At 47.1% G+C, this 17,473-nt stretch overlaps 1 protein-coding gene across 5 annotated transcripts in view; it reads right to left on the reverse strand.

Moving 5' to 3' along the window:
- Positions 1-17,473, reverse strand: part of LOC132867049 (early endosome antigen 1-like) — a 270,591-nt gene that overhangs the window by 110,666 nt on the left and 142,452 nt on the right. For all 5 annotated transcript variants that reach the window (XM_060899754.1, XM_060899756.1, XM_060899753.1 and 2 more), the window contains one exon: positions 13,100-13,217. In XM_060899754.1, the coding sequence (XP_060755737.1) occupies positions 13,100-13,217 (118 nt within the window). The remainder of the gene's footprint in view (positions 1-13,099; positions 13,218-17,473) is intronic.

A 17,473-nucleotide genomic window follows, 5' to 3' on the forward strand; every position in this document is an offset into this window, starting at 1 on the left:
TGTTACTGTATCTCACAGTAGCCAGGCCTTATAGCGTTACTGTATCTCACTGTAGCCGGGCGAGTCAGCTGTTCTTACAGCGTTACTGTATCTCACTGTAGCCGGGCGAGTCAGCTGTTCTTACAGCGTTACTGTATCTCACAGTAGCCGGGCGAGTCGGCGGTTTTTATAGCGTTACTGTTTCTCACAGTAGCCGAGCGAGTCGGCGGTTCTTATAGCGTTACTGTATCTCACAGTAGCCAGGCCTTATAGCGTTACTGTATCTCACAGTAGCCAGGCCTTATAGCGTTACTGTATCTCACAGTAGCCAGGCGTTATAGCGTTACTGTATCTCACAGTAGCCAGGCCTTATAGCGTTACTGTATCTCACTGTAGCCGGGCGAGTCAGCGGTTCTTATAGCGTTACTGTATCTCACTGTAGCCGGGCGAGTCGGCGGTTCTTATAGCGTTACTGTATCTCACTGTAGCCGGGCGAGTCGGCGGTTCTTGTAGCGTTACTGTATCTCACAGTAGCCGGGCGAGTCGGCGGTTCTTGTAGCGTTACTGTATCTCACTGTAGCTGGGCGACTTGGCGGTTCTTGTAGCGTTAATGTATCTCACTGTAGCTGGGCGACTTGGTGGTTCTTGTAGCGTTACTGTATCTCACTGTAGCCGGGAGAGTCTGCGGTTCTTATAGCATTACTGTATCTCAGTAGCCGGGCGAGTCGGCGGTTCTTATAGTGTTACTGTATCTCACAGTAGCCAGGCCTCATAGCGTTACTGTATCTCACTGTAGCCGGGCGAGTCAGCTGTTCTTACAGCGTTACTGTATCTCACTGCAGCCGGGCGAGTCAGCTGTTCTTACAACGTTACTGTATCTCACAGTAGCCGGGCGAGTCGGCGGTTTTTATAGCGTTACTGTATCTCACAGTAGCCGGGCGAGTCGGCGGTTCTTATAGCGTTACTGTATCTCACAGTAGCCAGGCCTTATAGCGTTACTGTATCTCACAGTAGCCAGGCCTTATAGCGTTACTGTATCTCACAGTAGCCAGGCCTTATAGCGTTACTGTATCTCACAGTAGCCAGGCCTTATAGCGTTACTGTATCTCACTGTAGCCGGGCGAGTCAGCGGTTCTTATAGCGTTACTGTATCTCACTGTAGCCGGGCGAGTCGGCGGTTCTTGTAGCGTTACTGTATCTCACAGTAGCCGGGCGAGTCGGCGGTTCTTGTAGCGTTACTGTATCTCACTGTAGCTGGGCGAATTGGCGGTTCTTGTAGCGTTAATGTATCTCACTGTAGCTGGGCGACTTGGTGGTTCTTGTAGCGTTACTGTATCTCACTGTAGCCGGGCGAGTCAGCTGTTCTTACAGCGTTACTGTATCTCACTGTAGCCAGGCGAGTCGGCTGTTCTTACAGCGTTACTGTATCTCACTGTAGCCGGGAGAGTCTGCGGTTCTTATAGCGTTACTGTATCTCACTGTAGCCAGGCCTTATAGCGTTACTGTATCTCACAGTAGCCAGGCCTTATAGCGTTACTGTATCTCACAGTAGCCGGGCGAGTCGGCGGTTCTTATTGCGTTACTGTATCTTACCGTAGCCGGGCGAGTCGGTGGTTTTTATAGCCTTACTGTATCTCACAGTAGCCAGGCCTTATAGCGTTACTGTATCTCACTGTAGCCGGGCGAGTCGGCGGTTCTTATAGCGTTACTGTATCTCACAGTAGCCGGGCGAGTCGGCGGTTCTTATAGCGTTACCGTATCTCACAGTAGCCAGGCTTTATAGCGTTACTGTATCTCACTGTAGCCAGGCGAGTCGGCGGTTCTTATAGCGTTACTGTATCTCACAGTAGCCGGGCGAGTCGGCGGTTCTTATAGCGTTACTGTATCTCACAGTAGCCAGGCCTTATAGCGTTACTGTATCTTACAGTAGCCAGGCCTTATAGCGTTACTGTATCTCACTGTAGCCGGGCGAGTCGGCGGTTCTTATAGCGTTACTGTATCTCACAGTAGCCGGGCGAGTCGGCGGTTCTTATAGCGTTACTGTATCTCACAGTAGCCAGGCTTTATAGCGTTACTGTATCTTACAGTAGCCAGGCCTTATAGCGTTACTGTATCTCACTGTAGCCGGGCGAGTCGGCGGTTCTTATAGCGTTACTGTATCTCACTGTAGCCAGGCGAGTCGGCGGTTCTTATAGCGTTACTGTATCTCACAGTAGCCGGGCGAGTCGGCGGTTCTTATAGCGTTACTGTATCTCACAGTAGCCGGGCGAGTCGGCGGTTCTTGTAGCGTTACTGTATCTCACTGTAGCCGGGCGAGTCGGCGGTTCTTGTAGCGTTACTGTATCTCACAGTAGCCGGGCGAGTCGGCGGTTCTTGTAGTGTTACTGTATCTCACTGTAGCCGGGTGACTCGGCGGTTCTTGTAGCGTTAATGTATCTCACTGTAGCTGGGCGACTCGGCGGTTCTTGTAGCGTTACTGTATCTCACTGTAGCCGGGAGAGTCTGCGGTTCTTATAGCATTACTGTATCTCAGTAGCCGGGCGAGTCGGCGGTTCTTATAGTGTTACTGTATCTCACAGTAGCCAGGCCTTATAGCGTTACTGTATCTCACTGTAGCCGGGCGAGTCAGCTGTTCTTACAGCGTTACTGTATCTCACTGTAGCCGGGCGAGTCAGCTGTTCTTACAGCGTTACTGTATCTCACAGTAGCCGGGCGAGTCGGCGGTTTTTATAGCGTTACTGTTTCTCACAGTAGCCGAGCGAGTCGGCGGTTCTTATAGCGTTACTGTATCTCACAGTAGCCAGGCCTTATAGCGTTACTGTATCTCACAGTAGCCAGGCCTTATAGCGTTACTGTATCTCACAGTAGCCAGGCGTTATAGCGTTACTGTATCTCACAGTAGCCAGGCCTTATAGCGTTACTGTATCTCACTGTAGCCGGGCGAGTCAGCGGTTCTTATAGCGTTACTGTATCTCACTGTAGCCGGGCGAGTCGGCGGTTCTTATAGCGTTACTGTATCTCACTGTAGCCGGGCGAGTCGGCGGTTCTTGTAGCGTTACTGTATCTCACAGTAGCCGGGCGAGTCGGCGGTTCTTGTAGCGTTACTGTATCTCACTGTAGCTGGGCGACTTGGCGGTTCTTGTAGCGTTAATGTATCTCACTGTAGCTGGGCGACTTGGTGGTTCTTGTAGCGTTACTGTATCTCACTGTAGCCGGGAGAGTCTGCGGTTCTTATAGCATTACTGTATCTCAGTAGCCGGGCGAGTCGGCGGTTCTTATAGTGTTACTGTATCTCACAGTAGCCAGGCCTCATAGCGTTACTGTATCTCACTGTAGCCGGGCGAGTCAGCTGTTCTTACAGCGTTACTGTATCTCACTGCAGCCGGGCGAGTCAGCTGTTCTTACAACGTTACTGTATCTCACAGTAGCCGGGCGAGTCGGCGGTTTTTATAGCGTTACTGTATCTCACAGTAGCCGGGCGAGTCGGCGGTTCTTATAGCGTTACTGTATCTCACAGTAGCCAGGCCTTATAGCGTTACTGTATCTCACAGTAGCCAGGCCTTATAGCGTTACTGTATCTCACAGTAGCCAGGCCTTATAGCGTTACTGTATCTCACAGTAGCCAGGCCTTATAGCGTTACTGTATCTCACTGTAGCCGGGCGAGTCAGCGGTTCTTATAGCGTTACTGTATCTCACTGTAGCCGGGCGAGTCGGCGGTTCTTGTAGCGTTACTGTATCTCACAGTAGCCGGGCGAGTCGGCGGTTCTTGTAGCGTTACTGTATCTCACTGTAGCTGGGCGAATTGGCGGTTCTTGTAGCGTTAATGTATCTCACTGTAGCTGGGCGACTTGGTGGTTCTTGTAGCGTTACTGTATCTCACTGTAGCCGGGCGAGTCAGCTGTTCTTACAGCGTTACTGTATCTCACTGTAGCCAGGCGAGTCGGCTGTTCTTACAGCGTTACTGTATCTCACTGTAGCCGGGAGAGTCTGCGGTTCTTATAGCGTTACTGTATCTCACTGTAGCCAGGCCTTATAGCGTTACTGTATCTCACAGTAGCCAGGCCTTATAGCGTTACTGTATCTCACAGTAGCCGGGCGAGTCGGCGGTTCTTATTGCGTTACTGTATCTTACCGTAGCCGGGCGAGTCGGTGGTTTTTATAGCCTTACTGTATCTCACAGTAGCCAGGCCTTATAGCGTTACTGTATCTCACTGTAGCCGGGCGAGTCGGCGGTTCTTATAGCGTTACTGTATCTCACAGTAGCCGGGCGAGTCGGCGGTTCTTATAGCGTTACCGTATCTCACAGTAGCCAGGCTTTATAGCGTTACTGTATCTCACTGTAGCCAGGCGAGTCGGCGGTTCTTATAGCGTTACTGTATCTCACAGTAGCCGGGCGAGTCGGCGGTTCTTATAGCGTTACTGTATCTCACAGTAGCCAGGCCTTATAGCGTTACTGTATCTTACAGTAGCCAGGCCTTATAGCGTTACTGTATCTCACTGTAGCCGGGCGAGTCGGCGGTTCTTATAGCGTTACTGTATCTCACAGTAGCCGGGCGAGTCGGCGGTTCTTATAGCGTTACTGTATCTCACAGTAGCCAGGCTTTATAGCGTTACTGTATCTTACAGTAGCCAGGCCTTATAGCGTTACTGTATCTCACTGTAGCCGGGCGAGTCGGCGGTTCTTATAGCGTTACTGTATCTCACTGTAGCCAGGCGAGTCGGCGGTTCTTATAGCGTTACTGTATCTCACAGTAGCCGGGCGAGTCGGCGGTTCTTATAGCGTTACTGTATCTCACAGTAGCTGGGCGAGTCGGCGGTTCTTATAGTCTTACTGTATCTCACAGTAGCCGGCCGAGTCGTCGGTTCTTATAGCTTTACTGTATCTCACAGTAGCCGGGCGAGTCGGCGGTTCTTATAGCTTTACTGTATCTCACAGTAGCCAGGCCTTATAGCGTTACTGTATCTCACAGTAGCCGGGCGAGTCGGCGGTTCTCATAGCGTTACTGTATCTCACTGTAGCCAGGCGAGTCGGCAGTTTGTATAGCGTTACTGTATCTCCTTGTAGCCAGGCTATTCAGCAGTTTAGTGTTACTGTATCTCACTGCAGCCGGTCTAGTGGGCGGTTTTTATAGAGTTACTGTATCTCCCTGTAGCCTGGTGAGTCGGCGGTTCTTATAGTGTTACTGTATCTCACAGTTGCCGGGCGAGTCGGCAGTTTTCATAGCGTTACTGTATCTCCTTGTAGCCGGGCTATTCAGCAGTTTAGTGTTACTGTATCTCGCTGTAGCCGGGCGAGTGGGTGGTTTCTACAGCGTTACTGTATCTTGCAGTAGCCGGGCGAGTCAGGGGTTCTATAACACTACTGTATCTCGTTGTAGCTGGGCAAGTCGGGGGTTTGTACAGCGTTACTGTGTTTCACTGTAGCCGGGAGAGTCGGTGGTTTAATGCGTTACTGTATCTCACTATAACCAGGCAAGTCGGTGGTTTAGTGTGTGTTACTGTACCTCACTGTAGCCGGGTGAGTTGGAGGTTTGTACAGTGCTACTGTATCTCACTGTAGCCGGACAAGTCGGCAGTTTAGCCGTCGTCTTCTCGTGTATAAGAAGACAGCTATATTAGATGTAAGAAAGGTGTTGCAGCTAGTTCACCGTGGACTGCTTAGGGATTGTGAGGTCGACATCTGCAGGCGGGCTAAGGCTGGGGCATTCGCTGAGGATGTGCTCTACGGTCTGCTCAGGTGACCCACAGGGGCAGGCTACAGATGGGTGCAGTCCCCATCGGTGCATGTTAGCATTGAGGCAGCCTACCCCGGTTCGTATCCGGTTCAAGGTGACCCACTCTTTCCTTGGGAGGTTGCCACCTGGGGGTAGTGCTGTATTCGGGATGAGACAGAGTTGGGCAGGGTGTGCAGTCTGTTGCCAGGTGCTTCTCCATGCTTTTAGGGTGCTGAAACATGCGTCAAGGAGGGTGGCCGCATGGCGGGAAAATGGGTGGCATGAGCGTAGGCGTTGTTGACCCATGTGTCATGATCCTTCTACTGTATTGTGTAGCATGTGTGTCTTATCCTTTTGGGCCTTATTGAGCAGCTTCTTTGTGTGTTGTTCCCTCTGGAGAGCTGGAGGCGCTATGCCTGAGAGGACTGGCAGAAACTCAGTTGGCCTAGGCCAGAACATTCAGTGATGATTCTCATGGTATCATTTAGGGCTGTGTGCAGCTTTTTCATGTGAACACTCCTACTCCATGCTGGTGCTATGTACTCTGCAGCACTGTAGACCAGGGCGAGGGCACTGGCTCATAGGGTAGATGTTCTTGCAGCCCGCAAGAAACCCGCCAGGCAAAGTAGGTTGTTTTTTGAGGCGACCTTTGCACGCAGCGGCTCCAAGTGTTGTCTGTAGGGGTGAAACTCAACCACCAGCTCACTTAGGTAAGTTGGAGTCGGGTTGTACAAGAGGAGTAAGCCATTGAGGTTGATCTAGAGCTGGCGGTTGGCCTCCTTGTTGAGGTGGTTTTGGCAGCACTTAGCTTCAGTCTCCATCTCTTGAGATATGTTGCAAGTTGGACCATATCTGTTGAGTGTGTCTCCTCTACCTTGGGCCAGTTCCTGTCAGCATAAAGTAAGGCTAGGTCATCTGTGTAGCCATATTGTTTTGATGTTGTACAGGGTAAGTTGCTGGTGTACAAGTTGAACTCCATTTCTGAGGCGCAGTGGCCTACTGGTCTGTCAGTCACTAGTCTTAAAGAAAAGAAGATACGCAGAACCTTTATTTTTAAATAAATTTCTGAGGGGATAGTATCTCCATCCTTGACTCTTGTATGCTGCATAAATGGGAATAAAAAAATATTTTTGAGAGTTAAAAATCGACCGCAAAGTTGGCATTCGAGCTGCCCCGCTGAGCCAGCCAGCCCCGAGTGCGTGACGTCACAGCGGTAACCGGTTTTAAAGCCAAGGCCTTTGACAGCTATAGACCAAAGCCAGATTCGGCAGGCGAGAGTGGTTGCACTGGCCTCTTCATCTGGATTTATTGGAGATTCTTCGGATTCCTCAGATAGTAATACATCTGACTATGATAGTCTTGAAATTGGAGTGTGTGTACATGCTACTGCTATACACGTAGAACCGCATCAGTTCGAACCATCGGAAAGTGAATCTGATAGTAACACGTCGGCCACGGAAGCCCCACCTTACGAAATAAAGCCAGAGAACAAAGCCGTCTAGAGAATTGGATGGAATTGAACTGACTGTCTCATGTGACTCTCATTAAAACAGGACAGGTGTTATAACTTATGCAACATACATGTACATGCATGCATTTTCACTGATAAAACATAAAAGGCTAATTAAGTAATCAGATGAACTGAGACAATCACATTCTGAAGCAAATTAAATAATTTTATACCAGTAACTTAAATACACAAGTTACTTGTATTTATCTAAATGCAGGTAAACAACGAGTGTTGTGATGTAATCAAATGAGAGTCGCATCTTACCCGTCTGTGTTCTCACTTCTTGAAGGCCGATCTTGTGGCTGATTGTTTCGAAACAATCTGGCTTTCAGTTCTTCGTTCACTTGCTTCTTCCGCGTAAGGGCGAGATATTGCTGCTGAGGCAAGCATATCTGGGGGGTGGGGGTGGGAAAGCATATCCAGCAGAGAAGTCTGACAACTGGTCCACTCCTTCTCCATACTGAATACGCCGCCAGTACTGCTCGGCTCACACTCCGGGAGAACTGGTGCAACTGAATTTACTTTCTTTTTCTTGTAGTTTTCTTTTCCTTTAATTGTTGGTACTGCACCCTCTTTCAGTACGGGCTTATACCCAACGCTCCTCAACAGATCAGAGGTTTTGTACAAGTCATCAGTAAAATGTGCCCGTGAATTTCTCGCAAAACGCATCCAAATCTTTGCAGTTTGAACATTCTTGGGCCATGAATGCAAAATAAATCCACCTTCTTTTGTGTTGCTGCACCGACCAGCAACATATCTACATGGCATGGCGATAAATTAACTCAAAATGGAGGATCAAAGTTGCAGTTAGCTCTGTATTTTAGTATAGCGGAAATGGCGATGAGACCGATAGCTTTCCTGCTGTGACATCACAGAAGTCAAGGTCATTCACTCAGACCGCTACCTATATGAATCATTTTAATCGCAAAAATTACTACATTTGATTTATTGTTAATGCTTAAAACTATTCCTATGCCGTTCTTGGGGTCTCAAGGCATTTATAAACAAAAAATGAGGCCATGGTTCTGCGTATCTCCTTTAAGGACAAAGCTTCTGTTGGCTAGCAGATGAACTTAACAAGATGCCAGTCTGGGATGGCCCTAAGCATTTACAGTGTTTAGACCTGATGCCATACAGTGTCGTAGGCAGCAGTGAAGTCTACCAAAATTGCACCTCACTGTAGCCGGGCGAGACGGTGGGTTTGTATAGCGTTACTGTATCTCACTGTAGCCGGGCAAATTGGTGGTTTAGTGTTACTGTATCTCACTGTAGCCGGGCGAGACGGTGGGTTTGTATAGCTTTACTGTATCTCACTGTAGCTGGGCAAGACGGTGGGTTTGTATAGCGTTACTGTATCTCACTGTAGCCAGGCAAGTTGGTAGTTTAGTGTTACTGTATCTCACTGTAGCCGGGCGAGTTGGTGGGTTTGTATAGCGTTACTGTATCTCACTGTAGCCGGGCGAGTTGGTAGTTTAGTGTTACTGTATCTCACTGTAGCCGGGCGAGTTGGTAGTTTAGTGTTACTGTATCTCACTGTAGCCGGGCGAGTTGGTAGTTTAGTGTTACTGTATCTCACTGTAGCCGGGCGAGTTGGTGGGTTTGTATAGCGTTACTGTATCTCACTGTAGCCGGGCGAGTTGGTGGTTTAGTGTTACTGTATCTCACTGTAGCCGGGCGAGACGGTGGTTCTTACAGCGTTACTGTATCTCACAGTAGCTGGGCGAGTCGGCGGTTCTTATAGCGTTACTGTATCTCACAGTAGCCGGGCGAGTCGGCGGTTCTTATAGCGTTAATGTATCTCACTGTAGCTGGGTGAGTCGGCGGTTCTTACAGCGTTACTGTATCTCACAGTAGCCAGGCCTTATAGCGTTACTGTATCTCACAGTAGCCGGGCGAGTCGGTGGTTCTTATAGCGTTACTGTATCTCACAGTAGCCGGGCGAGTCGGTGGTTCTTATAGCGTTACTGTATCTCACAGTAGCCAGGCCTTATAGCGTTACTGTATCTCACAGTAGCCAGGCCTTATAGCGTTACTGTATCTCACAGTAGCCAGGCCTTATAGCGTTACTGTATCTCACAGTAGCCAGGCCTTATAGCGTTACTGTATCTCACAGTAGCCAGGCCTTATAGCGTTACTGTATCTCACAGTAGCCAGGCCTTATAGTGTTACTGTATCTCACAGTAGCCAGGCCTTATAGCGTTACTGTATCTCACAGTAGCCAGGCCTTATAGCGTTACTGTATCTCACAGTAGCCGGGCGAGTCGGCGGTTCTTATAGCGTTACTGTATCTCACAGTAGCCAGGCCTTATAGCGTTACTGTATCTCACAGTAGCCGGGCGAGTCGGCGGTTCTTATAGCGTTACTGTATCTCACTGTAGCCAGGCGAGTCGGCAGTTTGTATAGCGTTACTGTATCTCCTTGTAGCCAGGCTATTCAGCAGTTTAGTGTTACTGTATCTCACTGCAGCCGGTCTAGTGGGCGATTTTTATAGCGTTACTGTATCTCCCTGTAGCCTGGTGAGTCGGCGGTTCTTATAGTGTTACTGTATCTCACAGTCGCCGGGCGAGTCGGCAGTTTTCATAGCGTTACTGTATCTCCTTGTAGCCGGGCTATTCAGCAGTTTAGTGTTACTGTATCTCGCTGTAGCCGGGCGAGTGGGTGGTTTCTACAGCGTTACTGTATCTTGCAGTAGCCAGGCGAGTCAGGGGTTCTATAACACTACTGTATCTCGTTGTAGCTGGGCAAGTCGGGGGTTTGTATAGCGTTACTGTATCTCACTGTAGCCGGGCGAGTTGGTGGTTTAGTGTTACTGTATCTCACTGTAGCCGGGCGAGACGGTGGGTTTGTACAGCTTTACTGTATCTCACTGTAGCCGGGCGAGTTGGTGGTTTAGTGTTACTGTATCTCACTGTAGCCGGGCGAGACGGTGGGTTTGTACAGCTTTACTGTATCTCACTGTAGCCGGGCGAGTTGGTGGTTTAGTGTTACTGTATCTCACTGTAGCCGGGCGAGACGGTGGGTTTGTATAGCGTTACTGTATCTCACTGTAGCCGGGCGAGTTGGTGGTTTAGTGTTACTGTATCTCACTGTAGCCGGGCGAGACGGTGGGTTTGTATAGCGTTACTGTATCTCACTGTAGCCGGGCGAGTTGGTGGTTTAGTGTTACTGTATCTCACTGTAGCCGGGCGAGACGGTGGGTTTGTACAGCTTTACTGTATCTCACTGTAGCCGGGCGAGTTGGTGGTTTAGTGTTACTGTATCTCACTGTAGCTGGGCGAGATGGTGGGTTTGTACCAGGGCTTTGAACCGGAATTTTTTTCCTATTGGTTCGTTCCGAACAGAAACGGAATTTTAACGTTTCCGGTTTTGGGTTCCACCATTAAATAGACGTTCCCGAACCGGTTAGAACAAAAAAATTTCGTTCCCGGAACGGTTAATTACGTTCCCTGTCAGCTGTTTAACAAATGGCTATAAAATTATGTCTCTGTCTCATCCAGCTTAAGCCAAATGTAGCCTTCATTAAATAAGACAAGAAATAATTCAAAACAATTATTATTTCAAATGTTGGTGATTTGGATTCTCAGTATGTCTTCCCATCTACACAAACAGAAAAAGTGCCAAAAATGAAAGATAATTCGTTTAGTGTGATACCAAAGGCTAGTCAGGCCCTACCGCATGACGTCACCGCGCCGCGAGATTTTGTTAGGCGCCATATTGGAAGTACACGTCTATGCAAGTACATACATTCATAAAACAAACTACAGCTGAAATGTAGCCAGGGCCGGTTCTGCCCTAATCTGGACCCGGGTGCAACATCGCGCAACCCCCCCCCCCCCCAAAAAAAAAACCACCAGTCTAAATCAGGACAACCATCACATAACTATAACTATAAACATTTTATATCAACTATTTTAACTAAATGGGCTATAATAAATCAGCCTGCAGGCAGCCACGGCGGGCTGCCTCAGAAAACTAACCATTCAATGACAACTGAAAGCCTGCAGCCACGGCGGGCTGCCTTAAAAAGTAACCATTTGTCCTACCTTAAAACTCGTTTTGCATTTTCTGCCTCCTTTTTTGTATTTTCGACCCTCCGTTTATTTTCTTTCCTTTTCTGAAAACCCGATTTGTGTCCAGACATTTTGTTCTGCTACCAACGAACTAACTCGTCAGGTCTCGTCTCTCGAGCCCGCGATGATTCCCGTGGGAAGGGCAACAACTGATACATTTTTACAAACAGCCAATAGGGAGGTTGCATCGTTCAGGCTCTTCTTTGCTCAGACACTCAGTAATTCACCTAGTATTCACTAGTAGTCCACCTTCCCGCTCTCTCCATTCAATCAGCGAACGTCACACAGGAAGTGAACCCCAGCGGGTCATAGAAACTTCCACAGGAGAAGAATGACTTTTTTATTAGTAGGCTACAGAAACTTTGAGGAACGAAATAAAAACCGGTATTAACCGGTTACCATTATTTTTAATAAGCGTTTCTGTTCCGGAACATAAAAAATAATAAAGTTTCTGGTTTCGTTTCTGTTCCATGTGAAATAGAAAAAGTTCCCGGTTTTCGTTTTCGTTCCTTGAACCGGTTCAAAGCCCTGGTTTGTACAGCTTTACTGTATCTCACTGTAGCCGGGCGAGTTGGTGGTTTAGTGTTACTGTATCTCACTGTAGCCGGGCGAGACGGTGGGTTTGTATAGCGTTACTGTATCTCACTGTAGCCGGGCGAGTTGGTAGTTTAGTGTTACTGAATCTCACTGTAGCCGGGCGAGACGGTGGGTTTGTACAGCTTTACTGTATCTCACTGTAGCCGGGCGAGTTGGTAGTTTAGTGTTACTGAATCTCACTGTAGCCGGGCGAGACGGTGGGTTTGTATAGCTTTACTGTATCTCACTGTAGCCGGGCGGGTTGGTGGTTTAGTGTTACTGTATCTCACTGTAGCCGGGCAAGTTGGTGGTTTAGTGTTACTGTATCTCACTGTAGCCGGGCGAGACGGTGGGTTTGTACAGCTTTACTGTATCTCACTGTAGCCGGGCGAGTTGGTAGTTTAGTGTTACTGAATCTCACTGTAGCCGGGCGAGACGGTGGGTTTGTACAGCTTTACTGTATCTCACTGTAGCCGGGCGAGTTGGTAGTTTAGTGTTACTGAATCTCACTGTAGCCGGGCGAGACGGTGGGTTTGTATAGCTTTACTGTATCTCACTGTAGCCGGGCGGGTTGGTGGTTTAGTGTTACTGTATCTCACTGTAGCCGGGCGAGTTGGTGGTTTAGTGTTACTGTATCTCACTGTAGCCGGGCGAGACGGTGGTTTAGTGTTACTGTATCTCACTGTAGCCGGGCGAGTTGGTGGTTTAGTGTTACTGTATCTCACTGTAGCCGGGCGAGACGGTGGGTTTGTACAGCTTTACTGTATCTCACTGTAGCCGGGCGAGTTGGTGGTTTAGTGTTACTGTATCTCACTGTAGCCGGGCGAGTTGGTGGTTTAGTGTTACTGTATCTCACTGTAGCCGGGCGAGTTGGTAGTTTAGTGTTACTGAATCTCACTGTAGCCGGGCGAGACGGTGGGTTTGTATAGCTTTACTGTATCTCACTGTAGCCGGGCGGGTTGGTGGTTTAGTGTTACTGTATCTCACTGTAGCCGGGCGAGTTGGTGGTTTAGTGTTACTGTATCTCACTGTAGCCGGGCGAGACGGTGGGTTTGTACAGCTTTACTGTATCTCACTGTAGCCGGGCGAGTTGGTGGTTTAGTGTTACTGTATCTCACTGTAGCCGGGCGAGATGGTGGGTTTGTATAGCTTTACTGTATCTCACTGTAGCCGGGCGGGTTGGTGGTTTAGTGTTACTGTATCTCACTGTAGCCGGGCGAGTTGGTGGTTTAGTGTTATTGTATCTTACTGTAACCAGGTGAGTTGATGGATGTCCTCTTCAGGATGGTCACTCAGCTGCTGTTCTGTCCTCTTGAGAAATGATGGTAAGGAAACAGCACCGTCTTCCTGCTCCAGTACAGTATCAGCTAGAGAGAAGGGGGGAAAGGAACAGGGAGAGGGCAGGAATGGGGGCAGGAAGAGACCTTAATTCTTGACAAATTTATGCTTAAGTATCTGTTGACTAATTACACTTCATTCTGTAAACACTGTTCAAAATTATTACACAATGGAAATGAATAGAGATTGGCATATGAATTATATTCCCTTTTCATAAATATAACACAATAATAAAAAAAAAAAATTGTCAAAAGCCACTCGAATTTAAATTCGTACAGAAATTATCATCTTTGACGTCTGTATTTTTAGCAGTGCTGTAAAACCTACACTGAGCCTACAGCGATATATTTCAGGACAGAAACTGGAAATGATATCCTTGTGCCTCAATGAAAAAACAAACATTTTCCTTCACCAAAATGCTGTTTTCGATATTATTAAGATTTACATTTGTCCATACTCGTACATTTTCAAGCCTGATTCTTTTGTTGTTCTGACCACAAAGCAGGAATTAATTCCAGCCTCTGACAATAGATGGCACTCTTTACTTTGAACCTGAACTCAAACGCTGAAGAATACAGCCGAGTCCCCCCCACCCCGTCTTCTGTACATCTATCTTGGGGAAGAGAGAAGGGAAAAAAAAAAAAGTACTGTTCTGGCTTTTCTATAGCGAATGTATTGAGTGTGTGTGTGTGTGTGTGTGTGTGTGTGTGTGTGTGTGTGTGTGTGTGTGTGTGTGTTTAAAACACCTACTTTCAGCCAACACACTGAAGCAGCGTTGTACCTTTACATCTGATATAAAGTGAGGGATAATTTTTTGAAATAGATCTAATAAAACACAGACTCCAGTCAGAACCGAGTCTCAGACTATGGATTATTGAATGCAGAGATGATTGTGTTATTTTTGTAAGTAGAGCTCCCCTTAGTTTGAGCTGCTGAGTGTAATGGATCCAGCGCAGCAGAGCTTTAAGGGCTTTCAGTCTCTTCTAAATAGCGTGTTATATATGGCTGGGAGGGAGTACTGCTGCTTAAAAGTGAATGCTAAAAATCCACGGTCAAACATGATTAATTTATGGCGTTGCAGGGCCCAAACTGTTTAAATTGGAGCCGCAGGAAATTGAAGAGGCAACCAAAATCTCTAAATATTTAACAACGTACACACACAAAGCCTGAACGCAAGCCCACCTCAGCTAGATTACAGAACCTCAAGGTAAAAAAAAATTGTTATACATCTAAATAAAATCAATAACCTGAGATCGAGAGAGAGGGGTGCTTAAAATTCAGCTTTGGCTCAGAAAATAAATATATTAAAATAAAGATCATATCCAAAGTATCAATCCAATACAACTCCGTTAACCCTGGCCATCCTGGGAGAGAGTTGAGAGTTGGTGGTGAACAATTAATCATTGCCAGGGCACGTGATCGTTTGTTTGTTTGTTTGTTTATTTATTATTCATGCAGGTAAGGTTGAGTGCTGGAAGTGATGGAATAGTGTCTTTTCAATGAAATGTAAAAGCTGGAGGCTGCCAAAGGAGGGAGGTGAGAGGAGGGAGGAAAGCGGGAAACGTGGCTTTATTTAATTCTGGGTTTTTAAGAGAGAAAATATGGAACGTGTGCATGTGTAAGGTTTTGACTGGACACGTTTGTCTCTAGGACATAACCACTATCCGTCCTATAGATGTCATGGGGGGGGGAGTGGGATTTTTAAAATCTGCATCATCTCGAGTTTACCTTTGCCTCGGTTTTTGAGCTTGACTTGATTCTAAGCCAGAGGCGCTCGCAGCTGCTGCCTTATTTACAATCCCTTTGGCAGACTTACAACTGCCCCGGGCTATAACACAGTGTACCTAATGTTCAAACTGGCAGGTAATCTTATGTCAAACATACTCCTTTGATATAAAGTGATCAATAGATTCTTGTAAAGGAGTAATTTCTCTGATGTTCCAACCCGAGATTTTCTTTCATCATTATGATGCGTCATAATAAAAGAATTCATATCTTTTTCATGCAGAATCTCTCATGGTAAAAATAAAAACGGAGGTGTACTGTCGGATAGATAGCAATAAAAGAGCTCAGAAATTGTGTGTTTAGATGTTTCCTGAGTACAACAATTTTTCGATCAATACTCCGTCTAACACAATTATCTGCAGTAATCTAGTTGTATTGGAAAAGAGTTTCCTCGGGTCCACTCCCGGGTTTTCAGGCGGAGAGATCTCGCTGATAATTCCATCATCTTTAAAATGTATACCTCTCAGTAAAAGGGATAGGATGTCACTGCTTGCTCGAAGGGCGGCATTTCGGCGCAAAAGGAATGAAAATTTATGGCCTATTCTATTACTCTGGATGAGCACAAAGAGCCATTTGTTAATCAGGAAAATGAAGCTTTTTTTTTTTATATATAAATATACACGTTTTAAAATGCACGATCGTACAAATCTATTCGTGTAGAAAAGTTGTGAATCGTAAATAAATTAACAGATGTATGTATGTATGACATGTCCTGTCCTGGATTTTGAGCGTTCAGTACACGCCTTCACATCTCGCACTATAAGGCTGCCATTTTTCACTTTTCTCTGCATTAGCAACATTTGCATTTAAACACTTTTGCACTAGTACGAAGGATTCTTCAATTATTTTGCGATGCATCATTCTCTGGAAGGTTCCATCCATGGAAACCTCCAACCCCAGCCTCGTAAATCATGTCACTGCCAGCCAATCAGGGCTTGGCTCTCTTCTGCAGGGACAGACATGGAGCTGCTGCATCAAGTTATATTCTGGTGCATAATGCATCATTTCTCCTCGTCTTTTTTTTTTTTTTTTTTTAAATCACAGAGCTGTGTGTAATGGCACAAAATAAACACCTCAAGCAGCCACAGCGTAGGTCGTCAAGGTCAAACTGTATACAGCGGAGACTGACAAAACGAGGGAATGATGTACATCATGCCATGTAGGTCATGAATTTGCAACAACAAATCTAGATGTAGAGAAGAAGAAGAGACAGAACAGCTCAGAGTGGACAGCCCTGTGCAGAAGTGAATATCTCCGTCCTTCATCGATTAGCCGTAGGACAACAGTGATGTTGAAGTGGAAGTGTAAACACAAAGCATGGCGAGGAGCTCTGTTCTCTTCAGCACTCCATTCATCCATGCCAAGGGCTCAGCTGAGTGGCTGAAGCACAAGACGGTCTCTTAACCCCCCCGTTGTTGAAGTCTGCGAGGGTACCTCGACAGGTCGCTCTCGTTTCTCGTCTGTCTGTCTTCATACGGTTCAATCAGCCACTTGAACTCTCATGGTCCTTGGCACATCTTCCATTTTCTCCTTCGTGTTTAAAAAAAAAAAAAAAATTCAAACTGAAATCCATCACTTATGCATGGTCAACACCAATTCCAATCAAACCCCACAGACACCTTTTTTACATTTTAAGCACCTTGGAAATCAATACGCGGCGCTGCTGTAGAGTAGACTTTAATGTTACGGAAGGAAAGGATGTGCATCAGTGAAACCGTTGCCTTGACACCCAGGAATGATGTCTCGAAGCTCTTCTTTGGAAAAGCTGGGATACGTCACCTTCCCTGGCAACCTCAAGGTCTCATCCCAGGAAAGACTTTTGGAGATTTAAAAAAAAAAAAAAATCGTCACTGTCCTTGTGCAGTTTTTACAAATAGAACCATTTTGAAAAGTCTCCCAAAGCTAGCATGCAAGCAACTGGCGTGTTTAGCTGAGTGTGGGAGCTGGAAGGTAATGAGGAGGCAAGGGTGCCAGGTGAGGCCGCGGCAGCTCGGCATGCTTCAGAATCAGATCATAACCGGCACAGCTAGGACAAAGGGAGGGGAGGGGGACAGATAACGCCTGATAATTAAAGCGCTCAGGCTGGAGAGCTGTGTGTGTGTCTCTCTCTTTCTCTCTCTCTCTCTCTCTCTCGCAGGGTGATCTCTGACTGTCGCCTGCTAAGGATGCCCACGTTAATTCTTAATGAGACATTCCAGGCTGCGTAACAACACTGTGCGCATGAACAACAAAGGCCTCCCAGACTGCAAATGAGGAGTTCTCTACAGACAGCCAAGCCAGGCAGCACGGCACCGCATCATTACCCCTCACACACACACACAACCATCATTAAGGTGAGCTGCAGTTCCTGTGCATGTGTATTGAACACGTACAGCCAAGCGGGGGCATGTCAGCTTCAGCTAAACCAAACGCACAAAGCCAGACGCACAGCAGGGCAAAACATGTGCATCCTAAACCTGACATGCCCTTAAGTAACCTCTGCTCTCAATACATCCAGGAT

The sequence above is a fragment of the Neoarius graeffei genome, chromosome 19, assembly GCF_027579695.1.
Source record: "Neoarius graeffei isolate fNeoGra1 chromosome 19, fNeoGra1.pri, whole genome shotgun sequence".
Taxonomy (NCBI): Eukaryota; Metazoa; Chordata; class Actinopteri; order Siluriformes; family Ariidae; genus Neoarius; species Neoarius graeffei.